The sequence below is a fragment of the Zingiber officinale genome, chromosome 10A (assembly GCF_018446385.1).
Source record: "Zingiber officinale cultivar Zhangliang chromosome 10A, Zo_v1.1, whole genome shotgun sequence".
Taxonomy (NCBI): Eukaryota; Viridiplantae; Streptophyta; class Magnoliopsida; order Zingiberales; family Zingiberaceae; genus Zingiber; species Zingiber officinale.
The window spans coordinates 2,067,288-2,094,705 of record NC_056004.1 but is presented as its reverse complement, the minus strand read 5'-3'; the positions used below and the strand labels follow the sequence as shown (position 1 = coordinate 2,094,705).

Here is a 27,418-nt window from a genome sequence, read left to right as displayed (position 1 = left end):
CCTCTTATCGACTTCATCGAGACCAACAATTGGTATCAGAATCCAACCGTCTCAGAAGAACTAACCGTCGGCTGAAGCACCAAGACGATGGTTGGATCTAGCATTCACCCGCCAAAGTTCGAGGGAGAGTTCATGATTCGGAAAAAGCGAATGGAGATATTTTTCAAAACAGACTTTGAAATTCTTCTAATAATTAAATATAATTTTGTAACACTTAAAGATTAGCACAGAGCTAAAAAAGAATAATACATGTGGACCAAAAAGGAACAAATCAACTTCATGGTGAACGGGAAAGCAAAGTTTCATCTACTGAGCGTTCTTCTGCATGAAGAAATTAAATCAATCGGATCAGTAGCTATGACTCATGAGAGAAGTTCCTGGGGTTGCACGAAAGTACTTCGGAAGTCAAGTTAGCGAGACGAGACATCCTATAAAATCAGTTAATAACCCTTTGGATGAATAAGGGACAGAAGGTGGCTCAACTCCATACGAAGATCAAGGAACTGATAACCCAACTCAACCATCTCGGAGAATTAATAACGAATCGAGACTCAATTTGGTACGCGCTCAACGCCTTTCTGAGAACACAAGAGTGGTTAACTTTAGCAGATGCATACTACAACTCTAAAGACTTGTAGGTAAATATCCTAAAAGAATTATTCTCAACTTTCGAATTATATTGAGTCTCGATGTGTAGGAATTACAAAAGAAACATAGTCAAGTCAGAACCTAGCTTTGCAAGACAAGAAAGACGAATCGAATTCTGACACATCACTCAACGAAGACGAAGTGGCTTTTATGGTAAGGACTTTTCAAAAAAAAAATTAAGTCTAATAAATTTAGTAAGAAACAGTCAACGAAACTTTTTCGATGCAAAAGGAACATAAGATGTTACAATTGCAAAGACAACTACCCAAAACTGAAGAATAAGAAAAAAGAGATGGATAAAGGGTGGTCAAATAAAATCAAACACCAAAACATCATAGCAACGTGGGATGAGTTGTCATCCATGTCCGAGTTAGAAGCGTATGCTGAACTAGCACTAATAGTGAATTGCCATAAAGATGATGAAAGTACCTCAGAGATGAGCATTAACGAAAGAAAAGACACTTCACAAGAATCATTCATGAATAAATGTTCAAAATTTTAGAATTTTTTAAAAACTCAATTGGTATTTTAAATATCACAAGAGTCAAAACATAAAAGTAGAAATATAATTTCAAGAAAATTCCTGATTAATTATGTAGGCAGGAATCAATATTTAGTTCCAAAAGCATGTATAATCTAGATTTCCTTCAAATTAATAATAAATTTGCTAGATTAGAATTTTTTTTAACTTAATTGATATTTTGTTTTTCGTACAAACTTATATTCGAATTCTATTCTCAAAATTTTTATTCTGATAAAATCATAGATTTTATGTTAGCAAAAATATTTTCATAATTTTCTGATTGATAAATAATTTTTTATAAATTAATTACTGAAACACTAATTTTTATTATTAAAAATTCACAAAAACTGTATTTTCAATAATTTAAATTTTTTTTTTTTTTGCAGATAAATATTTTATTTTACACACTTATAAAAATTAGGATGATTTTTAGAGGTGAAAATTTATTTTTAAATATTTATTTTTTAGAAATATATGTTTATGTATTAAATGAATTATTTTTTAAAGATATATTTATGTTTTTGTGAAAATGTTTATCTAATCTGAATGTTTTTGTTTAATGTTGATAAATATTTTCAGAATTTTTTTGAATATTTAAAAAAAAAATTCTAACAAATTTGGTTTTTAAATTTCAGAAATTCGAATAATTGAAAAATAATTCTTGAAAAAACAATTTTACCTTGGTCACTATTTCTATCACCTTTAGTTAAAGTTTCAGATTTTTTTTCTTTATTTATCCTTTTTTTTTTTTTTTGTTCAACGGGAGAACAAAATTTAGGAGTTAAAGGGGAGTTAATTACAAAATTTTACTTGTACTTAATTGTAATAATATTTTATTATTTTTCATTACCCTAACTTAATTTGAGTTGATGTACATCTACAAAGGAGAAATTTTAAGTACCCCAAGTAAGTTTTGATGTGATCAACCAGGTTAAGTTAGACTCTGCATTTTTTATGTCTTATATCTAAGCGTGCAGGGACTTAGTAACACAAAAAGCAGAACGGAAAATGTAGCTGACGAGAAGGATGATATGGGAAATGAATCGACGGGCTCGATGCATCCGAGGAATGCAAAACTACGAAAGAATACATCAATGGAGCGAGAAGGACGTGTGTGACACTTCCGAGGGACGAGAAGCCGAAACGAAAGACTGCTCGAGAAGAGAAGGTCCGAGTTAGGTTCAGGTGAATTCAACTTTGGATGATAGAAGAACCACCCAAGCGACCAAAATAAATCCATAGGTCTGAATTACTTTGATAAACCGGATGTTCCAAGACCTTGAAGCTTTGCCTCAGTCCATAGACTGATTGAGCTTTACACAAGATGCTCTTAGCCCTTTGCAATGAACCCTTCTGGTTGCTTTATATGGATGCTTTCTTCAAGACTTCCATTAAGGAATGCTGTCTTGACATCCACTTGCCAAATAGATAAAAGAATCCGGATAGACTTAAGCATGGCTACCAGTGAAAAAAGTTTCCTTTTTCATCAAGCCTTGCTTTGAAGGTTTCAACCTTCCTGTCTATCCCTCTTTTCCTATTATAGACCTTTTACACCCAAAGGCTTTTACACCACTTGGTGGTTCTACAAGCTTCCAGATTTTATTAGAATACATATATTCTAATTCTATTATTCATTACTCTTTGCCAAGATGCTGCATATTTATCTTGGAGTGCTTCGTCATATGTCCGGAGATCAGGTTTATGTCCTTCAGGGATCGAGTCCAAAAACTCTCCCAAAACATGAACCTATTTAGGTTGCCTAACAACCCTCCCACTATGACAAGACACTTTATGCAATTGTGTATCATTTGTGATACGTGTTGCAGTTTTCTTGTGGTATCTCATCTTGTACAGTTGGTACTAGGTTAGACATGTCCTTTATTATTTCCTTAAGAACAAATTTACTTATGAGCACGTGGTTCATTATATAGTCCTTTTCTAAAAATCAGTCATTGATGCTAACAATGACCTTCTGATTTTTAAGACTATAAACCTACTTTTGTTTATCTAGGATAACTTACAAACAAGTGAACTCCTATCCAACTTATCATTGTCTCTCTTTAACATATGTGCTGGATTACCCCGAATCCGAATATGCTTCAAAATAGGTTTTCACCTATTCAGCAATTCTATATGAGTAGAGAGTTCTAACTTGGAAGGTACTATGTTCACTTTCGTTTTCAGAGTTTATCCTTAAAATAAATTTGGTAATTTTCTGAATAACTCATCATCTATCTAATTATTCCATAAGAGTCCTTTACCTTCTTTCTACTACACCATTCTGTTGGGGTGTACCAGATGCAGTTAGTTGGGATTGAAATCCAACTTCTGATAAGTGACTCCTAAAATCTCTCAAGAGGTACTTGCCACTACGATCTTCCATAGTGACCTTTTACTTTAACATTTCTCCGCATCAACCTTGTACTCTTTGAACTAATCAAAGTACTTAGTCTTGCGGTACATTAAGTAAATTTATTTGTATCTTGAATAGTTGTCTATTAAATAGACAAAATATTCAATACTACCTCTTGTCTGGATAGTCATAGGATCACACAAATCAGAATGAACCGTTTTCAACATATCTTTGACTCCATACCCCTTGGACTTAAAAGCTTCTTGGTTATTTTCCTTCCAAGTAAGACTCGTAGGTTGGAAAGATTTCCACTACCAATGAACCCAAAATTTCATCAGCTACCAATGAATCCTACTCAAGTATAACCCAGCTTTAGATGCCAAAGATATAATTGGTTCATTTCCGAAGGTTGCTTTCTCTTAAATTAGAAGATGTGTTACTTATTTCCATTTGTTGCATCGTGGGAGTTTATTGGATTATAAATTGTCAACCATCATACCAGAATAGATAACTTCCCTATTTTTCTTGATAACAACTTTGTTATCAAAATAGACACAATATCTATAATAGTTTAGAAACTGAAATCAGGTTCTTTCTAAACTTGGTACGTAAAGACAATTACTTAAAATCCATATTTTATTCTTATCAAAGGATAAACATCTCCCACTGCAACAGCTACCACTTTTACAGTAGTGTCCATGTGGACGGTGATTTACCTTTCATTTAGTTGTCGGGTTTCCTGGAACCCTGTAATGAATTGCAGACATGATTAATGGCATATTGTATCTACACTCCAGGTTCTGGTAGATAACACCACTAGACATGTTTCAACTAATGAATTAAATACACCTTAATTGTTCTTAGTTCTATGAAGACAGTCTACCTTAATGTCCAAGTCCTATTTCCAATCATTACAATTGGGACTACTAAGTCTTTTTCTATAGTATGACTACTAGGGATTGACAAATATCCTAAGAATCACAAAAATATTTGGTCAATATCAACTCCTTAAAATCTCCATGAATTTTGTGTATACAAAATCGAAGAGGAGATTTTATTCATTAATTTTATTATCTCGTCAACTTTACTTTATGACGAATAAAATTAATAGTTGATCTGTCTTTGATCAAATATTTGGTCAAAACTCTTTGAATTTAAAATAACATTGATTCCTCAAACAATATTATTTAAATTCACCAACACCTCAAACACCGTGAATTTTGCATGCCACGTTAGTGTGGACGATACAAATTCATCATTTGTAAGAGAAGGGTTTTACCCATTGACTATCTTGTCAATATAACTTTTGACAAATAAAATTACCTCAAACACCATGAATCTTGTATGCCACGTTAGTGTGGACGATACAAATTCAAACATTTGTAAGAGGGGTTTATTAATTTTATTATATTGCCAATCTAGTTTTATGACAAATCAATAGTTGGTTTCCTTTGGTCACACAAGTGATAGTAGTGACTCCGTTGGGAGGATACTATTAAATGTGTCTAAGTGTATACCATTACTTGACACTAAGTCCATTAATAAGATTATGCCCTTCCGTTGGGGAAGATCACACGCCCTTAATTAACTTCCTATAGTCATCCAAAATGAAAGTCTTCTAGTGATCCACAAACAAGCTCATCCGTTATGGAGGAAGGCACTCGAGCCAACGCAAGCTTGTTTGCATCACTTACAAACCAATAATGGAGACCATGGGATTTACTTAAAATCCCTCTCCCACTTAGTTATTTATAAATGAGGAATTTTAACTATGCTAGCCTACTAAATATGTAAACCAACATGCACACACAGCACAATATAAAAGCAATAAATAGAAAATCTAATTTTCAACTATTATGGCTTTTATCTCTAGTTATCCTCCGTGTGTTGTCATCCCAAGCTGCTGCCATATTTGGCCACCGCCACCGGGTCTAGCTGTCGCATCCATCTTGCTCCTAGTTCCACTGCGCCTCTGGTCCTTAGAAGGTTCCACGCTTTGCAAGATTCGATCCGCGACATAAATAGAATTTTACATTTTTGATCCTATATTCCATAAAAGGAATGTACATGTATCTAGATCAAAAATAAAATCCTAATAAAACTAAATACAGCTCCTACTGTATTTTATAATACAATCATGCACACACATATAAATGCCCTTGACATGTCCAAGGGTCCAATCACACACATAATAACTAAAAGCCATAATAGTTGGATCCTGCATCCACAAAGTTAGCACATCCTATTATTATCCTGCCTAAATTATGTATGACATGTGCATAATTAAACTAATACCAAATACACAGAGGCAAAACCCTAGCTCTGATACCAATTGTTGGTTGCTACTCGGAAAGCCTAGAGGTTCCACTGTACAAAAATTTTGTACAAAGGTCTGAACCTTTTCCTAGCTACCATGTGTTCTTTTAAATTAAATTTTGGATCGCTTGCGGAACTTAACACGTTTGATCCAAAACTTAATCTATTCGTTCTTTTAGGTTTTGACTTGGGTCTCCTGCGGAACTTAACACGTTCGACCCAAATCACCTTAAGTTATTAATTCCATTAAATATTAATTTCCATAATTGGTTCCCAGTACTGACGTGGCGAGGCACATGGCCTTCTTGGATATGGGAGCAACCACCACCGACTAGACAAAACCTTTTATAGAAATCTAATATTTAATTTCCTAAAATAACTTTAGGTTAACCGAAAAGAACAATCAAATCACAAGGAAAAATAAAACAAAAGAACACAACTTCGAAAAACATATTCGAAATACTAGAATCGTAAGCCTCTTGTATTTGGTATTATTTCCAAAAATAACTAGTATGATGCGGAAAGAAAAAATACTAGTTATACCTTTTAGAAAGACCTCTTGATCTTCTACCGTATTCCTCTTCTAACCTCGGACGTTGTGTGGGCAACGATCTTCCGAGATGAGAATCCACCAAAGCACCTTCTTCTCCTTTTCTTCAAGTTTCGGCCAAGCACAAAGCTTCCAAAAGATGAAGATCTTTTTCCACCAACCAAGCTCCAAGGGATACAAGCTTTCTCTCCTTCTTCTTCTTCTTCTCCAAGTAGTATCCGACCACCACAAGAGCTCCAAGCAAATAGAGAAGGTTCGGCCACCACCAAGAGGAAGAGAGGAAGAGGGGTTGGCCGGCCACAACACCAAGGAAAAGAGGGAGAGAAATAATAGAGGTTGTTCTCTATGAAGCCTTCTCTACCCTCTCTTTTATAATCCTTGGTCTTGGCAAATAAGGAAATTTAATTTAAAACTTCCTTAATTCTTTTGCCATGAAAAGGAAAAATTTATTTAATTAAAAACAATTTTCCTTTTCTTAATTTACATGGCCGGCCACCATCAAGCTATAAACAAGGAGAGTTTTAATTAATTAAAACTTCCTAATTTGTCTCCAGAAATTTATAAAATTTCTCCAATAATTTAATCCCTTCATGATTGGTTTATAAAAAGGAAATTTAATAAATTAAAATCTTTCTTTTAAACATGTGGATAAAAAAAAAGTTATCTCTAAAAATTAAAATCTCTTTTAATTTACAAATAAGGAAAGATATCAAATCTTTTCTCAATCTTTTGTAGAAACTAATAAAAGAGAATTATTAATTTTTAAACTTTCTTTTAAATCATGAACATGGTTAAAAAGGAAAGTTTTCTTAAAATTTAAAATCCTCCTTTAATCAACAAATAAGGAAAGATTTTAAATTTTAAACTCTCTTTTAAACATGTAGATGATTTACAAATAAGGAAAGTTTTTACCAAAAATTAAAACCATCCTTTTAATCTACAAATAAGGAAAGAGATTAATCTCTTCTCTTAATCTTTTGTAGAAAGTTATAAAAGGAAATTTTTAATTTTTAAACTCTCTTTTAAAATCATGATATCCACATAAGAAATAATTTTAATAAAAATCCTTTTAATATTCTAGTGGTCGGCCACCTAAGCTTGGGACCCAAGCTTTGGCCGGCCACCTACATGACTCATCCACTTGGTCTTGGCAGGCCCTAGCTTGGGTTTCAAGCTAGCTTGGCCGGCCCCATTGGATGGGTAAGAAGGTGGGTATGTGGTGGGTATAAATCTCTATATACTAGAGGCTACGATAGGGACCGAGAGGAGGAATTGGTTTTGGTCTCCCGATGAAATTAAGCATCCCGTGTTCGCCCCGAACACACAACTTAATTTCATCAATAATAATTCATTCCACTAAAGAACTATTATTGAACTACCGCACCAATTCCAAATTACATTTTGGGCTCCTTCTTATTATGAGTGTGTTAGTCTCCCTGTGTTTAAGATAACAAATGTCCACTAATTAAGTAAGTTACTGACAACTCACTTAATTAATATCTAGCTCCAAGAGTAGTACCACTCAACTTCATCGTCATGTCGGACTATGTCCACTGCGAGGTTTAACATGACAATCCTTATGAGCTCCTCTTGGGGACATTCTCAACCTAGATCACTAGGACACGCTTCCTTCTATAATCAACAACACACTATAAGTGATATCATTTCCCAACTTATCGGGCTTATTGATTCATCGAACTAAATCTCACCCATTGATAAATTAAAGAAATAAATATCAAATATATGTGCTTGTTATTATATTAGGATTAAGAGCACACACTTCCATAATAACTGAGGTATTTGTTTCTTTATAAAGTCAGTATAAAAGAAACGACCTCTAATGGTCCTACTCAATACACTCTAAGTGTACTAGTGTAATTATATAGTTAAGATAAACTAATACCTAATTACACTACGACCTTCCAATGGTTTGTTCCTTTCCATTATGGTCATGAGCTACTGTTTATAATTTATAAGGTACTGATAACATGATCCTCTGTGTGTGACACCACACACCATGTTATCTACAATATAAATTAATTGAACAACTTCATTTATCATAAATGTAGACATTTGACCAATGTGATTCTTATTTCTAGATAAATGTTTATACCAAAAGCTAGGCTTTTAGTATACACTCTAACACTTCACTCACCAGGATTTCTCATACTGCCTAGCTTCACTCACTAGGTCTTTCACCTGGCTTCACTCACTAGGATTTTCCAGTCAGGTATCCAGTCACCCTTGACCTACTTGACTCTTCTTCACAATCTCCCACATGAACAATTGCACCTGCAATCTCCATGTCTTGTCTCCATGTATTGTCAAACATCGAAACACAACCATCAAGACTCGAGTTTAAACCAATTCAGGCTCAGTCAACCAGGTCAACCTTGACCTAGGGAATATTGCACCAACAGACTTGTCCATGTGCCTGAACCAAATCCAAGCACCTGGACTCCAGGCGTTTGGATAAGAACCGGGTGCCCTAAAGACTTTAGGCAAGCACAGGCACCTCTTCATAAACTTTGCTATGGATAACGTTGAATGCCCACGTCAACAACACTCTAAACGCTCGGATCGGTCCAAGCATTCGGACGAGGATAAAATTTTATCCTAAAATCATTGAAGAGTCGTTGCGCAGAAGATAGAGTGCACCGCTGGGGGCGCCCGAACCCACTCCAAGCACCCGGAGATGTCACGTTAACCAACGATCAAATCTGACTAAAGGGTTATACAAGGAGAGCTTGTTCTCCTGATCGAATAACACGCTTTCTGTACTTTGATTTTCATATTCTGCACTTTTTTTCTGTTCTTCAACTAGTGTATAAGGCTTCTTCACCTTCGAGGATTCGCTCGTAGAATGATATCTTAGTGAGCTCTCTTTGTCTTAGACTAACGATCTTTTGATTGCAAACTAAGAAAATCTGGTTGTCTTGTATTTCCTTTTTATGCATTTTAGTTTATTTAATTAAGTGTGTATTTGCTAAAGTAGAAAGATCGAGAAAGGTTAAAATTTTATTTCAGATAATTCACCCTCCTTTTATCGGTCACACCGGACCAACAAAAGGAAAAACAAGAAGCGTGGTACTATAAGAAGAGATCCATATACCCTCATTGATGTTTGTCAAATCTGTTAGAAGTTATCTCAGAGAAGAGAGGACAATCATCATACTTCTCCTATGCAGAGTGTTGACAACAGCAAACATGCAAGTTGGTGATCAAGGTATGGCAAGTCAGTGGGGAGGAAGCTTTAGGTCTATACAAGGCAAAGGAAGTTCACCAAGAGAATGATTCTCTCCTCCTTACTTTCTCCCGAATTCAAATTCTGTGAGTATTCTCTAGCAAACCCAATAGTTGACCAGCTCCACTATTATTCTTCTTCCTCCTTTCTCTACCAAAAAGCCTTTTCTCAAGGGAAGGCATCTACTTTCACAGTTTGCTACAGTTAGTCCTCAGCAAAGGACACTTTTATTTCCAGCATAAGTCCTTTCCTTAGAGAAAGCAAATTCTATTTTCTATTTTACTGACTTAAGTATCGGAAGGATAAATAACGGATGAGTCAAGAATGATAGCCCGCCTAGGCTAAAAATGTCATCCGAATGTGACCTTGGACTTAATTATCAGCCGGACCCCCTAAGCTATTGCTCGGGTAAGTTAATGCTTGGCTTCGCCATTGGGGGTAAAACCAACACGGAGGCTTGCTCAAAACGATGGATTGCTATGAGAGGCCAGCCTCAGTGTAGAACTAAAGGAGCTCTACTCGTGGGAGCTCTATTTAAATGGTACGGCAGAGCAGGAGGTCTGACCACATCACACCATAAGAATCAAATTCGATCTTGTAAATGAGAAGGAGTATGCTCGATTTGCAGATAGTCTGATGGCTCTTTTCCACATGATGCATCTGTGCAAGGGCTTCATTGATATGAACCAACTCTATTTAATTTCTGTGCGAGCCCCATCAATGGACGCCAAGCCATGAAATATGGAAAGAGATCAGAACTCTCTCTAGTGATCTCGTAGCAACAATTAATTGACCAACAAGTCGTCAGTGGCATGAATGATTATTAAATGAAACCATCTGTCTTTTTGCCAACACAATTTCTATTTATCTTTTTTTTTCACTGTTACTTTATTCTCGGGCCATGGAATTTACTTATGTCGAGACAACTATTCAAAACCATTATTGAGACGTAGTCTTGGTGATCTTCAAATGAGCCATGACTTTGCTTGAATTCCACATCCCTTCTACAGTCCTACTGATCCACTGTGAAATGCAACTATTTGGGTGCCCCCAATCCCCATACACTAGCTGTTCGGCAGAGATCACACATAAATTGTATTTACTTTCTTTTTATTATTTGTTTGTTTGTTTTCAGACAACTAACAGCATGTCATGTGGCCTTGTCAGTTTAATTGCATTTCAGATGGATTAGGGTGCAAATTAGCAAGCACTGCCTTTCACTTAGCCAGACAACAACTGAGAGCTCTTGGGACTAGACAATGACAACAAGTAACTGGCTAAACATAAAAGAAAAGATGCATTAGCTGTGAATATTATGCAAGTCCTGACTCAAAAGTTATGCGTTTTGGCCAGTTGCTTTGGATCTTGATATATAAGATTGTTTCTATACATTATTATATTCTTTATCAATTTCATAGATTATGTTGCCGACTCTTAATACTCGCATCCAAGATTAACAATTCTTATTTTTGGTTCATACATTGTGTTCTTGTTTGAGACCGTCGACGGATGAACCATTGAGCTCTTCTAAAGTTACCGAGCGTAGGAAGAGACTAAACTCTCTTGATGCTTACAAAGCTCACAAAAGGATTAGAATGGAGGTCAGATGGGAGGCTCTAACTCAACTACTTTGTCATCCAAATTGTGGATGTCTTTCATGTGTGTATCTTTACCCGTGGGAGCGGACTCTTTTTTATAGCACTGTTGAAGAAATAAAATAATATCTCTTATCTTAATTGATGGGACATCGTACCCTAATATGAAAAGTGTCACATTATTATGTTAGAGAGTTATGTCACTCACATCCGGTTAGAAAATCGTGTGGGATCATATCATACTGTTTCACGTACTATGATGACTCATGTGTTGTCTCACGTATTATGTCAGTCTACGTGTTATCCCACGTGCTATTGACCAGCTAAGATAGTTGGATCAGAGGAGATGAACAAGAGCGTCGGATTGGCATGGCTGAGAAGAGATGAGCAAGAGTGTCAGGTCGACGAGATCGAAAGGAGATGAGCAAGGGGCGTCCAATTGATTCGGTAGTTGATACGTCTTACATGTTGATCGAAGTTAAAGACCCACCACCCCTATTTAGCTCGATCCGCTTCATCTTGTTTTCTAGCAAGGAATTAAGTCTTTGCTTCAAGAATGGCGTGTAGTATTTGCTTGCTAATTTCTGTTTTCTTATATCAGAACCATCAATTCTTGGACGATGCCTGCCCAATGCCCACGGTCAAGAATATTATTAACTGACCACCCGCAGTTTTCGTTTCACCATCACTTTTTTGACGATGCCCATGGATCCAATCCAACGCAGTTGCATTCGAACCAGAAGGCTTTAATTTTTGTTGGCTTCTCCTTAATTAACTTTGGCAGCAGTGACCATCTCACACCCAGCTAGCTGTCTGGCATCCTCTTTGAATAGTCCAAACTTCCTGAAGGTTCAAGAACCCTCTGGCAGTTACTACGTTGGAAAAGTTTTTCCCTTTTTCCTTGCCAACAAATTCTTACTAGTGAATATTCTCTTAAAATTATTGGGGTGGTAAACATAATCCCATATTGGAAATACATAAAAAAAATCATAAATTTATAAGAGAAAAAATATTTCCATTGGCATGAAACCTTTTGAGGAGAGCCCAAGAGCAAAGCCATGAGGGTCTAGGTCCAAAGTGGATAATATCATATCATCGTGGAGATATCTAAATTCTTTTCGATCCTACAATTGGTATTAGAGTCCGGTCTGTCAGAAGATTTAATCGCCGACTGTGGTCTTTTGGGGAAAGCCCAAGAGTAAAACCATGAGGGGTTCAAAGTGGACAATATCTGCTATTGTGGAAATATCTAAATTTTTTTCGATCCTATAAAAATTGAATTGAACCAATAAATCGATTTTTTCTAAAAATTTGATGTGGCTTAATAAAAATTTGATCCAGTTTAAAATTTATATGGTAAAAAATCGATTTGGTTCAAAAATTCAGTCTATCCGATCAATTTAGTTTAACCGAATAAAAAAAATTTAAAATCGAACCCAAACTGAATTAACCAAATTAATCAATTTTTTGAAAAAAACAAATCAAATTTTCGAATAAACCGAATCGAATTTTTAAATTCGATCGATTTAATTAATTTATTCGATTTAATCCAACTTTTGCTACACTAGACTGAAGGGTGCAAGAACAGAAGTGACTGAAGGGTGCACAGCATAAACAAAACATCAGTTTATCTGTTGGGAGTGATTTGTGCAGTCAGACTTCAGACGGTCACTCAGCTGAGATATTTGCACATAGGATCCTAACTGAAACTCAGAGAGCATATGACCAGATAAAAGAAAAGAAAATAAAAAGAAAAACTAGTATCCTCTTGGACGTGAGCATGCATGGATTTTGTCGTGTGCTCCTATTGGTTATGGGTTCGAGTAAAAACTGCATGTGCGGCAATCTGAGCTGGGATTTTGTGTTGGGTTGCGCTTGAAGGCGATAGGAGCAGGTTCTACAGTGTCAGCCGTCAGAATGGCTGCTGCGTTAGCTTTCCCTTGCAACTTCACTACAAGAAGGTGAAATGGCCGGGTTGAATCCAACCCAAGCAAGTCAGCTGACCAGGCAAAAATCGAAGGCTTATTCCTCAATTTGGATTTCCTATAAGTAGGGAGACAAGTTGTGCCACTGTGCCTTGCTGTTGGTTGCAACTTGCAAATCCATGTAGAGATTCTGTGATTCTGTGAGTTGCGTGGTGGAAGATGTTGCTCTAATCCTTCACCTTTTGTGGCGCAGTGATTAGGAGGAAGAAGAAGGTATGCTCTCTGTCGCCACTAGTCTTTTCATATATGTGGTGGTACATATCCTAATTTTGCCTAGGCAGGCTTGCACAAGTCCACCCTCTTTGGGATATATGGATTCTCCTGCTCCGCCGCCGCCGCCGCAGCCGGACTTGGATCTTTCCCTCGCCGGCGCGTTAGATACCAAGGACGTGAAGCTCTTCCCGTGCCTCTTCTGCAAAAAGAAGTTCCTCAAGTCGCAGGCCCTCGGCGGCCATCAGAACGCCCACAAGAAGGAGAGGAGCATCGGATGGAGCTCCTACCTGTACCTCGCGCCGGCCGCAGCCGCTGCCTCCGCCACCATTAATCCTCCGTACCTGAGCTCGCCCCTGCTCGCCCACGCGTGCAGGAACATCCCTCCCGGCGACTGCACCTACGGCGGGCAGTCGGAGTTCTCGAGCTGCTCCCGCAGAGCCCCTCGGTTCTCCAACGACCACCCCCTGCTCGCCACCGTGAGCAACGGCCGAGCAATGTGCGCAGCCGGAGACCCCGCCGCCAGCGGTTACGAGACAATCGATCTCCTTAATTGGCAAAGGGGCTCCCGCCCTCCGCATGAACGACCAGCGGCGGACTTCTCCGCCGCCGGAGACCGGACGGAACTCGACCTATCCTTGCGGCTGTAGGATCTCTATATCTTTCCCCCCCTCTCTCTCTCTGCTGTTCACTGGGTGTTAGATTCTCTCTCTTCATTATCGATTCATGCAACCCATTGTGGACGAATCGTAGTTATGTAAATATTCTGCATTATGGATGTCTCTGCTCTGTTCTGTTCTGCCCTGCCCTGCCTTAATCAAAACAATTCAGTTTTAGTTCTTCCATCAAGTCCTCTGGTTGCTTTCCTCTTCTTCTTTTTTTCCCTCTTTCCTTATAGAGGAATTGGGGCTTCAGTGTAATGCACTAACCACTAGCTAATGGGAAAGACGACGATGGTCCTACAGACTCAACTTGTCGATGAGATGTTTCACACTACCACTGTCAATGGCCGAGCAGTGCCACCATTGAAGTTGCTCTACGAGTAACAGCAACGGGGAATCGAGGTGGTGGAGACGATTCTTGAATGAGGAAAACGACGTGGACGCCAGTGGTGTGAGGTGAGGATCTCTTGTCAACTCTGTAAGAACTACTGTTTGTCGACATTTCCAGTCTCCATTCACTTGCTTTTACTGCAGACTTTTCCCTTCTTTAATCGCCGCCAGAGACTATTAAAACATTAAAAAAAATTAAACAGGGAATTAGTTTTGGCCTCTGTCCTCTGTTCATCATATTGCTCTAAAAGTGGAATTGATTAAGATTACAGGTGTCAGAGAAAGGATAAGATCGAAGATTAAAAATTATTGTTAACTAATTCAAACTTATCATGGAGATTTATATATTCGGAGGGTGTTTCCTCGGATGTTGTGCTAGTTATGAATTGTTTAAGAGGTGTGCAAGTGATTTGAGTAGTTTCATAGTTGCAGGGGCAGGGATATATTCCCTGCGAGTGTTAATTTAATAAGAATTTAATCAAGATAAAATATTAATTATAGTGTAAAAGCGACAAAAACAAAAACTCATTTTGTCGCGTTTGGTATTTCTGTATTTTGAGTTGGACCATTGAGGACGACAACAAGGTATTAAATGCGTAATGTCGCTGTTCTTAGCTTTATGGCCGAGTGGACCAGGCAACTAGATCATTCCTTGTTTGTGTTTTACGAATTTTAATAAATCAGCTTGCGTGATTTTGGATAAAGTATTGTGAGAAACAAGAGTTTTGGGATATTTCTAACTCGTAAGAAAATAAATCGAGCTCCTGTTTATTTTATTGTGGTGAGTGCAAGCTATGCGTTGAGATTGATTGATAAGGAAGTTTGAGACAAGTGTTTCGAAATCTCATCAAGTAATAGAGCCTGTTCATCTAAGCCAGGAAAATCCGAAATCACCCAAGGACTCGCCCAACATTTAAAATTAACCACAAGACGTGTAAGGTTTAAAAATGTCTGACGTACCATAACTTAATTACATTATTTTTTTTCTCCTAAATAATCTAAATCAGTATTACCATGTGATCATGTCCGAAGGTGAGTCGACGGACGCTGAAAAAATGACGTTCATGTTGATCGGGTGTTGACTGAAGGTGACATGAATCTCCGCCAAGCTAAGCCTGCAACGACAAGTCGTTAAAGTCGAGCCAGGGAGGGGTTCCCCGGCGATGACCCTCCGACGCTCAAGTCAGGCAACGCCAAGTGAATGAAGAATGAAGTAGAGAAGAAAGAGCAGCAGCGTAACTGTAGCTACAATAGTGAACCTACCTCCGTCGAAGTCTAGGGGTCCTTATATAGGGCTCCCGGGAGGCGCGTACATGCATCCCAAGGCGTGCACGTTTCCCCAAGCATACCTGGAAAGGACGTATCAAAAAAGCATGTTTGACATCATACCTCAACAGACCGAGCATATCTCTAACGTGATAGTGGAAGCTTCCACTGTGCGATTCTCTATCTTACCATGCCGCTGACCGTGCCGCCTGTCAATGACACTGGTCCCTAAAAAGATATTGTCAACTGCTCCTTTTGTCTGTTACTGGGCCGAGCGGGAAAGCTGCTTGGCCAGTTTAAAGTCTGGGTGATATAATGGTCGGGGTGAGCGTCCACTCAGCCGATGACTTGCTACTTGGCTCCGCCCTACCGAGCGGGGGAGCCCTGCCTGCCGGATCGAGACGACGTCCACTCCTTAGCCGAGCGGGGAAACCGCTCGGCCTTCGTTCCTCCTTGCTGAGCTTTGTGAGTATCGGAAGCTCGATGTCTGACCAAGTTGTCGAAGTATCGGACCGACTACTCTTCTTGCTGATCGGGAAGGTAGTTCGCTCGCTTGAACGCCTGCTTAGGACATTAACCACTTTGACCTCCTGCCGGGAGGGCCCCACCTTACCACCGGATCACCACGGATCTAGTCTGATTTAGATCATGCCTGGACCTAGTCTGATTCGGATAATGCCCAATGTAAATTTAATTTTATAGAGACCATAATCACAATCTAGCCAAAGACATCCGATTAGACTAATTTTGAATCACGTGGATTTTGAAATAGCGAGAAGTCTAATAATAATATTTTTTATTATTTATTTCAATTTCTCTGTAAATATTAAAATATTATTAGATGACAGTTAGTAGGTGATAAGATCTCTAAAAAAGTAAGTCTATATTAGGCCCAATCTAAATCAGATCATGCTCAAAGGATCTTAATCAACACTATCACGGGCCTAGAGAATTTGAGTCAGACCTGTCCCCTCGTAATACTGATTCAAATCTTCCGAATAAAAATAATATTATTAAGCTGTGGTATATTTTTTATGGATACCAAAGTGAAAGATAAGAGGATAATATTATGGATACCAAAGTGAAAGATAAGAGGATAGACAAGAGGTGTGGCATGCTGGGAGAGGAAATAAAAGAGGAAAAGTTCTTTTCAGTCAATTTTTAAATCTCGAGAGGCCTTTTGATTAATTGAGTACCCCTTTTGATATTGTAGAAAAATAAAACAAAGAAGGTAGAACAAGCCCTTGGATAATTACTGTGGAAAAATAAAACAAAGAAGGTAGAACCAGTCCATGAGTTTAATGGCTGGTAAAAATAACTTATTCAACAGTGGATCAATCTTTGTTTATAAATATTAAATAAAATATGGTCTTCAATCAATGGTCCACAAGGCTAAAACGTGTAATTCGTGTGGTATTTTGGATTCTTAGGCTGCTTCTCTGGATCCAGTTGGAGATGTTTTGTGGCGAACTAAGCATTTGCTTACCTGCAATCACATCAGAGTCAACTTTATTTTTTTCTTCGAGTTGAAATCATTTTCAGGCACGCGCTTTGAGGGCGATAGCATTTTTATCGACCAAAAAAATGGAGAAAGGAAAAACGTTTCGCGTAAGCAATTTGATGGCAAAAGATGATATGCTGATCCGTGTCAAAAATACATTTGACATGATTATTAGTCAATCCGAAAAATTATCCTGATTGGATTCGGATTGAAAAATTTTTAGAATAAAATTTTCAAATTGCAATTCAGATTAATCAAGATTATCTGAATTTAAATTTTTAAAATTAAGATGATTATATATATATATATAATAATAATAATAATAATAAAATTTTTTATTTAGATTAATCAGATTATTCCGATCAAATTAGAACTGATTGACCTCAGATTTCAAAGTTTCAAATTATATTCAGATTAAGACAAACTTTGATTGTGATTTTTATAAAAAATAATCAATCCGACTCACTCGTATTAATACTCCTATCTTAGACGATCCCACATATACCCTTGATCCTATCCGCACATTGAGTCGATGGAAACTGGAGACGTGGCGCTCTCTGCTGCCTCCCAGTAATCTTCGTAGCCTCCAATGAACCTGCAACAAAGTCGGGCTGGGAAAGGATTCCCGGCGACGACCTCCGACTCTCAAGTCAGGCGATGGCAAGAAGAGGCAGACTAAACACTGTGGCTACAGTAGAATAGGAGAGAAATCATACCTCCGTCGAAGTCCGGAGATCTTTATATAGGACCCCGGAGAGACGCGTGCACGCTTTCCAAAGCATGTACGTTCCCCACAGCATACCTTGGAATGACTGTGTCAGACATGCTTTTCTGACACAGTCATTCCAAGGTATGCTTTATGGAACGTGCACGCTTTGGAAAGCGTGCACACACCTCTACAGGGTCCTATATAAAGACCCCCGGACTTCGACGGAGGTATGATTTCTCTCCTATTCTACTGTAGCCACAATGTTTATTCTGCCTCTTCTTGCCATTGATTGACTTGAGCGTCGGAGGGTCATCGTCGGGAACCCCTTCCCGGCCCGACTTTGTTGCAGGTTCATTGGAAGCTACGTCGCTACGAATATCACTGGGAGACAGCAGAGAGCGCCATGTCCCCAGTTTCCATCGACTCAGTGTGCGGACAAGATCAACCCTTATTTTGGATAATCCACGATCGGTTCCATAATTATTTATAGAGAGATAAATTAAGAATAATTTTATTTTTGAATAGTGATTATCACATAGGGAAGGCTAGGAACCTGACAAGTATTTTGTATTAAGAAATTGACCTCCAGATCTCTTTATGATAATATCCCATCCAATGACCATCTGTCCATCTGACTTTCATGTAAGCAATTTAAATAACACTTTGAAGAGGTTGATGCTTACCCTGTTGGCTGAGCCCATTGGAACTGAAATCCGTCGAGCTCCAAATTAAGCATGTTTGAATGTTTAGAACAGAAACGTTGGGTTGGATGTCTGTCAGCGATTATATAATTAAAATTATTTATTTATATTTTTAAAGATAATTTAATTTTTTATCTTTTTAATTTAGGATTTAAATTTTATGATAATTCACTATATAAGTTTTCAATCGATCAGTATCCAATTGGATGAAAAAAAATATTCATATTGGAGATATATCATGAAAAAAATTTTACGAAGAAAATCTATGTAGAGATATATTTCAGGTGTACGAGTTCAATCTACGGACATTAATGCTGATGATTATGTAAAATCGTTGGATGTTTGGGAGATCGATAATGCGAAGATTATTACATGGATCAATAATTCTGTTCTACACTCCATTGGTGTTCAATTGGCCAAGTACGAGACAGTCAAAGAGGTTTGGGATCATCTAGCAAAATTATACATGCAGTCTAATTTTGCCAAACAATATTAATTAAAAACATATATACGTGCACTTCGACAATAAGATATAGGGATCCAAGATTTTTATTCTGCCATGTCGAAATTATGTGACCAGTTAGTACTCATAGAATCCTCAGAATTACGAGCATTCCCAGCTTATGTCACTCGTAGAGAAGAGCAACGTCTAATCCAATTCTTGATGGTTCTTCGTGATGACTTTGAAGGATTGCGTGGAACAATTTTACATCGTAATCCTCTCCCTTCCGTTGATTCACTAGTACATGAATTGCCAGATTAGGAGATTCGTCTTAAGTCTCAGGTTAATAAGAGGACTGTTGCACCATCTATGTTATCTGTTTTTACAGCACCATAGCAATCTATGTCGCATAATCAAAGTAGGTCGACTTCGAAGGTTTCTAGTGATAAGTATGTTTATTGCAAAGAAAAAAGACATTGGAAGTCTCAATGTCCATTATTGTTAAACAAAAATAAACTACCGCAGCAGCAAAAACAACCACCGCAACAGCAATATAAGCAGCAACGACCTCAACAACAACCATTGCTACATCAGAATACTTCATTTAAATCGGGTAATCAACTACAACAGTCACCAAATGGACTATCTCAGTCTAGTAATGCAGTGATTGCCCTCTCTTTAGATCCTTATATGGTTGAGCAGTTTCAAAAATCCCTTTCTTCACAGTCCTCTGCCATGTCTGCTTCTTCTTATATAGATTTGTCATCCTCCAGTACATCAGGTATATCTTCCTCTTTATGGATCTTAAATTCTGGAGCCTCTCATCATATGCCACCTAACTTATCATCTTTTATCTCCTTATCTTGTAATTTATCTTTATCAGTTATGACGGCTGATAGTACTCCAATGCCATTATTATGTGTTGGTTCTATTGTTACAACTTGTTTGTCTATTCCTGATGTTTATTATATTTCTAGTCTTACACTTAATCTCGTTTCTATTAGTCAATTATCTAAGTCTGGATATTTAATATCTTTTTCTTCGCCCAATTGTTATGTGCAGGACCCACTATCTCAGAAGGTGATTGGGATAGGTCGTAGGCAAGGGGACTCTATGTCTTGGATAAGCTTCATGTACCAAATGTTGCAGCTTCTAGTATCGATTTGCCATCTTTCCGATTGAGTCGTTCTTCTTCTGATTTTTACTTGTAGCATACTTGTCTAGGTTATGTTTCAACCTCTCGTTTACAATTTTTAGCTTCGTCTGGAGTATTAGGAACTTTAAAAAATCATGATATTTCAAATTGTAGTGGTTGTAAACTGACAAAATTTTCTACATTACCTTTTAATAAAAGTCTATCTTTTTCTCCTAATCCTTCTGATCTTGTTCATTCTGATGTGTGGAGGCCTTCTCCTGGTGGCAAAAGGCGAATACGCTCGCCCCCAGCGCCCCCGCTAACCCGTCCCAGGGTCAACACGGAGGAGGTAAATCACGGGCGGGTACTAGCCTTTGGAATAGTGACTAGCACATAAGGGAGGCATTTACCTCAACTTTGCCGAGATTCGAACCCCAAACCTCATGGTGGCAACACCTCATGCGCTAGTCACTATACTCATCCGAGGGGATGTGTGGGGGCCTTCTCCTGTTACTACAAAAAGAGGATTAAGATATTATGTTTCTTTTATTGATGATTGCACTCGCTATATTTGAGTTTATCTTATGAAACACAGATCTGATTATTTTACCATTTTCAATAACTTTAAAGCTCTTATCAAAACTCAACATTCAGCATTTATCAAGTGTTTTCATTATGATTTAGGGGACGAATACACTTCCAATAATTTTTCTCATTTACTTGCATCAGAATGTACTATACATTAAACCTCGTGTCGAAAAACACTTGAACAGAATGAGATTGCAGAGAGAAAACATAAGCATCTTGTTGAGATAGCTCATTCATCCTTATTGTCTACAGATGTTCCTAGTATTTTTTGGGGAGAAGCAATTCTTACTGCTCATGTAATTAATAGAATTCCAACTTCTCACAATTTAGGTTTGTCTCCTTTTCAAAAACTATATGGTTATGCTCCTGATTATTCCTCTTTACATGTTTTTGATTGTACCTATTTTGTTCTCCGACCACATGTTGAGTGTGATAAGTTGTCCTCTAAGTTTGCTTTGTGTGTCTTCCTTGGTTATGGTGTTGGTCAAAAGAGATATCGTTGTTTTGATCCAGTTAGTAAAAAATTATATGTCTCTTGTCATGTTATGTTTCTTGAGCATATTCCTTTCTTCTCCATACCTCTTCTATCACATGGCATGACTTATACAGATCTTATTCGCATTGATCCCTTTAGTACCGACACCGACGAAGCCTCCCCCACGGCTACTCTTCCACATGATGGCTTCATTGAATATGGTATTCTCAAGATATCTCCTCCATCTCCACCTTCCCCTCCTACGACTGTTCCTTCACCTCCAGAGATTGCGGACAATCATATTCGTCGGTCTACACGTCCTCATAAGTCTACTAAACTACCTAATTTTACTTATTCTTATTATTCTACTTCCTTTGCCGCTTTTGTTACCTCTATTCATCATCTTTTTAGCATTTGTCCTATAGAGAAGCTGTTGGTAATCCTCTTTGACAGATTGCTATAGACGAGAAATTAACAGCTCTGCATCATACTCATACTTGGGATTTGGTACCTCTGCCACCAGGGAAACATGTCATTGGTTCTCGTTGGGTCTATAAGATCAAAAATAAATCTGATGATTCTATCAAACAGTACAAAGCTCATCTTGTTGGTAAAGGTTACTTTCAGGAGTATGACATGAATTATGAGGAAACTTTTGCCCCTATTGCTAAAATGACCACTGTTCGTATGTTAATTGCTATTACCTCTGTTCGTCAATGGAAGATATAGATATCAAAAATGCTTTCTTGAATGGTGATCTTCAAGAAGAAGTGTATATAGTGCCTCCTCTTGGAGTTGCTCGCCGATCTAGTGAAGTTTGTAAGCTTCGCAAAGCTCTCTATGGACTCAAACAAGCACCACTTGCTTGGTTTGCCAAGTTCTCCACGGTAGTTACCTCGCTTGGTTTTTATGCTAGTAATCATGACTCATCTTTATTTGTCAAGTGCAGTGCAGGTCGTATACTTTTATCTTTATATGTGGATGATATGATAATTACTGGTGATAATTTTGATGAAATTGAATTTTTGAAGTTTGAATTAGCTCGTTGTTTCGCTATGAAAGACTTGGGTTTACTGCGCTATTTTTGTAGGGATTGAGATCGCCTCTTCACCTAAAGGTTATCTCTTGTCTCAGTCAAAGTACGTAACTGATCTATTTGAGCTGCACGTCTCACTGACAATAGGGTAGTTGATACTCTCCTTGAGACTAATACTAGGTACTCTCCATCAGATGGTTCTCCTTTGCCAGATCCTAACCTCTACCGTACAGTTGTGGGAAGCTTAATTTATCTCACTGCTCATCCTAATATTGTGTATGTTATACATGTGGTTAGTCAGATTGTCACTGCACCAACCATAGTTCATTAGGATGATATTCTTTGCATTCTTCAGTATCTTTGAGGAACTCAGTTTTAAAGTCTCTTATTCCCTTCTATTTTCTCGTTAGAGCTCTGTGCATACTCTAATGCTGATTGGGCAGGTGATCTTACGGATCGTAAGTCGACCACTGCTTCTGTATTTTTCTTGGAGATTCTCTTATCTTTTGGAAAAATAAGAAACAAGATATTATTTCGAAATCCTCCATAGAAACTAAGTATCATGTCACAGCTACCACTACTTGTGAGATTGTTTGACTACGTTGATTGCTTGCGGATATAAAAATTTTTCTTCAAAAATCTACTGCTCTTCATTGTAATAATGAGAGTACCATTCAGATTGCGCGCAATATAATTTTTCATGAGAGAACGAAACATATTGAGATAGACTGTCATTTCACTCGTCATCATCTACAGATTGACATTATTATATTACTTTTTGTTCCTTCCTCAATGTAAATAGCTGATATATTTACCAAGACTCATTCCATTTCGTGTTTTTATTTTTTATCTGATAAACTCTTTTTTACCTTTTAAATTTAAAATTTAGATTTTTCTGATAATTCATTATATAAAACTTTATATTTTTTATTTTCTAACCACCTAAATTTTCAGATTCATCAATAAACACGATTATTTTTTTTTTACATCAATTTCTATCAGAACGACTTGGCCAAACAAACCATTACGTGACTTATCCTTGTCTACAAGTTGGAGGCTACGGCATGCACCTCGTTTAACTTTTAAAAAATCAATACTTTGGTTGCTAGTTTGAAGAATATGAAAAAGAATTTGACAATGTAGATGATAAAATACCTCGAGACGCCCACCACCAGCCTAAAAAAAAGCAACAAAGCACGAGGCAAACCCTGCAACATGTTTTTCTCCCCCACTTTTTTTATTGTAATTATATAAATCTTTCCAGCAAATAAATTATTGACAGAACGGATTCTCGCTTACCGAACATTGGGAGCAACACAAAGCGTGTACGGATCCATCTCCCCGCCCCAGGATTTCAATTCCTGCACGTGGAAAAATATATATCCGATTAAAGAACAATTGCTAAAAACCAACAGGATCGCGTGCCGAAGACGACGTCGCTTTCGTGACCAAGTAAACACCGCATTCTCCACGTGCCGCAAAATATTTCTCGCGAATCCGCGTATTTATTCGTCGCCTTCTCTTCTCCCTTCAACCCAAGAAGAGAAGATGGAAAAGAGGTGTGACCCTGAGCTCCGGCTCTCCGTTGGCGGTCAGGCCGCCGCCGGCGATGGCAGCAACTGGACGTCCAACTCTATGAGACTCCACAGGTAAATAAAAGTTCTCAGGTTCCTCTGTTTTATTTTATTTTGAATATATAAATATATATATAACGACTGGAAACTAATGATGCAGGATGGAATCATGGTTGAGATTCTCACCAGCTCACCAGCAGCAAGAACAGATGAAGCAAATGACGATCTTATATAAAGGCAGGATTTTTGTATGTGACGCCACAGAGATGCAAGCGAGAGCAATTATATCCATGGCCGAGAAGATGGAAGAAATAATCGGAAAGCAAAACCTGATTAGCCAACATGATCGGCAGCAGGAAGCCATGGCGGAGTCTAACGTTCTGACTCTGCCTCCCACTCCGCCTTCTGAAACCTTGCCGCAGATGCTTAACCCGGGCCAGTCGATGAAGCGGTCGCTGCAGCGGTTTCTGCAGAAGAGGAAGGCTAGAGCTAGTGAAGTAACTCCTTACAAACAAACACCTAAATTATTGTTCCCACTTAAGCCTCAGCATGCATGATAAGTATTTGTGCTTCTCTTAGGTTGCAAGAAAATAATATTGCCTTTTTTTTTTCTTTGTAAATTTTTCCTGATATGTTTTAGGTGACACAGATATTGTTTGACATATCAGGTTTCTGGCAGATTTTTAATATTCGAATGTATTCGTGTTGATTATAAATACAACCTTTTGAACTTCTTTGATTTCAAGCAAGTGTATCCATGGATAAACTATCCCTCAGAAAAGAAGTAAATTAAAAAAAAAATACAGAGTGCTACCAGTAGGAGAAAAGGGGACACAGGATCATTCGACTCCAGAAAATCTAATATGACAGAGTTTCAAAATCCTAATAGTTAATTGGTTACACATCATAAGTGAAAGTTTTCACCCTCTCCAGACAACAAATCTTTGTTATAACTGAAACTAGAAAAATATATGCAAGCTGGTTCTTTTTTGCACATATACACCTACAAGACACAGCCCATAATTTACTTTCAAGTAGAAATTCTAGCCCTTAAAATAATTATATGCAATGTTTAGACCAGGTTCCTCGTCGACATCATAGAATATTTCATTAACATTTTATTTGATGACTGACACTTAATCATGACCTTGTTGCTAAAATCTGGCACGGCAGGCTGATTCAATTCAAACACGATAACCAAAGAACAAGAGGGCATCCTGGTTTGGTTTGATAGAAAAAACAGGAAAGCGCCAACAATAAACTATATTATAAACCAAAGATATATTGAAGTATGACTTTGTTTTAGTGGCTGGGAAAATCTTCAATTCAGTTGCTAGGTCCCAATTTTGAGTCATAGTAGCAAGTTAGCAACATTTATTTTACTTTATCTTAATTTTTCAATATGTTTATTTAAAGCGTATACAAATATTACTTTGAAAGCAACAACTTCACAACATCAGTTCAAAATCAGATATGGTGGATCTACATTTGCAGATAACTTGTGCAGCAGCATTTCATCTAGTCAAATTGGCCCAAAAAAAACACAGATACATATTTCAAAACATAAAATAAAAAGCCCAAACGTTTTGAATGCTCTGTAGAATTGTTTCAGAAAAAAAAAACACCTATAAGCACGGTTCACCTTCAACAAATTCTGATGAATAGCAATGCCAAAATTGAAACCTTGTTCTAGAAAAACAGTAGATTCTTCAGCCATTCAACTACGTGCTGTTCTTTTTGCCTCTCATATGCCGCACATGCACTCACCTAAACACTAAAAGTAACCGGTGATGTCCTAATCTCGTGTTCCCTTCATTGTGAAGATAACGTTAGAGAAACATCTACCCTACAATTGGCAGGCATTCAGAATCTTCCACAGTGAAGATGCTCCATTACTAACTGGTTAGCCCAATATTCTAGAAATACTGGTGAGTAAAATATAAACAACGATTTTTCTCAAAGCCCCATGGACTTCAAAAAGTTTTGAGATCAACTAATTGTTGGACAATCTTATCGGATATAGAGGAGTAATTCAAATTTAAATTACAAAATCAAATCAGACTTATCTGTTGAGTTGACTTGAGCTGATAATGTTAAACTGCCAAGAAGAGAAGGAAGAGAGCTGCTTGGGATGGCTGAGTTGGCTAAACAAGAGTGCAGACTTCTGAGAGCAAAGCCCAAGTGCAAACTCGAGAGTACAGACTCCCGACTAGAGGTTCCCGACTGGAGGCTCCTGACTAAAGAGTCCCGACTTGAGAATCTGAGTTGAAGAACATTGCAGAGTTCGAGTTGCAGAAGGCTGCAAACTCCCAAGTGTTGACTCCCGACTAGAGGGTCCCGAGTACTGAAAAGAAGATGTCGTGTGCTTTGAGGTTATGATAGACGTTTGTTCCCCAGGATACAACAACAGACGGCGGAGAGAGAACTTGGGGGAACGAAGGTGGAGGAAAAACTTTGCTATTAACTCTCTTCTTACTCTTGGTCACAACCTCCTTATATAGCAGGTTAGACCCTTATAGTTTTCAATGGACGAATTAAAGTCATTTAAAAAAGAATCTCTCCTTATGTATTTGTTCACATCATCAATGCATGCGCAACAATATAAACCAACCATAGTACCTTGAAACTTCCAATGTGGGACTAACCCCATACAAAAGGAGTCTCCTTCCTACTTTTCCATTCACATTTCTAACACTACTTTAGCACTGTACTAATTCTCTTAAGTCCTAGTGAATTTGGAGCAGAAATGGATATTGAACTCGTATTTAGGATGATGCTACATAGAAATCATAATCAAATCTTAATTTTGTATGTGTGATAAAGAAGCATTCGTTATGATAACAGTAGCTTGATTTCAATGTAGATAATGGAGGAAAAAGGAGTCCATAGACGTCAATCATCCCTCGAGAGGGATTAATAATTGACAAAGACTTGATTGATAACCACATGTTCCAAATCTCAAACTTACAGGAAAACGTCTTACTCAGTGATCTATGGTTTACCATCCAATTCATTTAAGAATATGATCGAAATTTTTGAAATTGCGATGATAGTGACATTTATGAGTGAGACAATGTAGTAAATATCATGCTGAGATTAATAGGAAGCTACTCTGCAATTTAATTATTTATAAAAAAAAATGCACCATTTATACGTTCATGCAACAACCTAATGCAAAATGCAAAGATTAGACAGACAGCAGCGCTACATTAAATCATCGTTCATCATCATCCTCGATTCTGATGATTTCGACTTGCCTAAACTTTCTTAGCACAAAAAGGAAGCACTTGTTTTCATACATAAAACGAAAAGAGGCTTACTTTAATCCAATCTGAAGAGACTCCAAGTCGGCCCCCAAAATGCTTGTTCCTCTCCGTAAACCCTACAATCTTCTTCATCCATCGAGTTCCTGCGCTTTTTTTCTCCAGAAATTTGACAGCCACCGTGCGCCTCGCCTCGCCCCGCCCGCGACGGTTTGCTTTGAGTAGAACCTCCGGCCGCAGGGAGCCCCATCG

The 27,418-nt window shown here is 37.8% G+C and overlaps 2 protein-coding genes and 1 long non-coding RNA gene across 4 annotated transcripts; 2 read left to right on the top strand and 1 right to left on the bottom strand.

Annotated features, from left to right (window-relative positions):
• Nucleotides 1-13,115: 13,115 nt before the first annotated feature.
• LOC122026262 (protein LATE FLOWERING-like) lies at nt 13,116-14,273 on the top strand. 2 transcript variants are annotated; one of them, XM_042584929.1, is made up of 2 exons: nt 13,116-13,427; nt 13,492-14,273. In XM_042584929.1, exon 2 carries the CDS (start codon nt 13,526-13,528, stop codon nt 14,072-14,074), a length of 549 nt encoding a protein of 182 aa, XP_042440863.1. In that variant the 5' UTR covers nt 13,116-13,427; nt 13,492-13,525; the 3' UTR covers nt 14,075-14,273. The 2 variants fall into 2 exon arrangements, with proteins under 2 accessions (XP_042440863.1, XP_042440862.1); XM_042584928.1 differs by having other exon boundaries at nt 13,131-13,427; nt 13,496-14,273.
• Nucleotides 14,274-16,988: 2,715 nt separating this feature from the next.
• On the bottom strand, nt 16,989-23,851 carry LOC122027796. The gene is made up of 3 exons (XR_006124521.1): nt 23,629-23,851; nt 23,485-23,537; nt 16,989-17,228 (listed from the first exon to the last, which is right to left on the bottom strand). It is a non-coding gene; the product is annotated as an uncharacterized LOC122027796 (long non-coding RNA).
• Nucleotides 23,536-24,648, top strand: LOC122027795 (protein TIFY 5A-like). The gene is made up of 2 exons (XM_042586803.1): nt 23,536-23,978; nt 24,064-24,648. The coding sequence occupies exons 1-2, from the start codon at nt 23,878-23,880 to the stop codon at nt 24,458-24,460; spliced, it is 498 nt and encodes a 165-aa protein (XP_042442737.1). The 5' UTR covers nt 23,536-23,877; the 3' UTR covers nt 24,461-24,648.
• The last annotated feature ends 2,770 nt before the right edge of the window (nt 24,649-27,418 follow it).

Coding starts and splice junctions, on each gene's coding strand:
- LOC122027795 (XM_042586803.1), top strand. CDS start 23,878: ATGGAAAAGAGGTGTGACCCTGAGCTCCGGCTCTCCGTTGGCGGTCAG. Junction 23,979..24,063: donor AACTCTATGAGACTCCACAG/GTAAATAAAAGT, acceptor CTAATGATGCAG/GATGGAATCATGGTTGAGAT.
- LOC122026262 (XM_042584929.1), top strand. CDS start 13,526: ATGGATTCTCCTGCTCCGCCGCCGCCGCCGCAGCCGGACTTGGATCTT.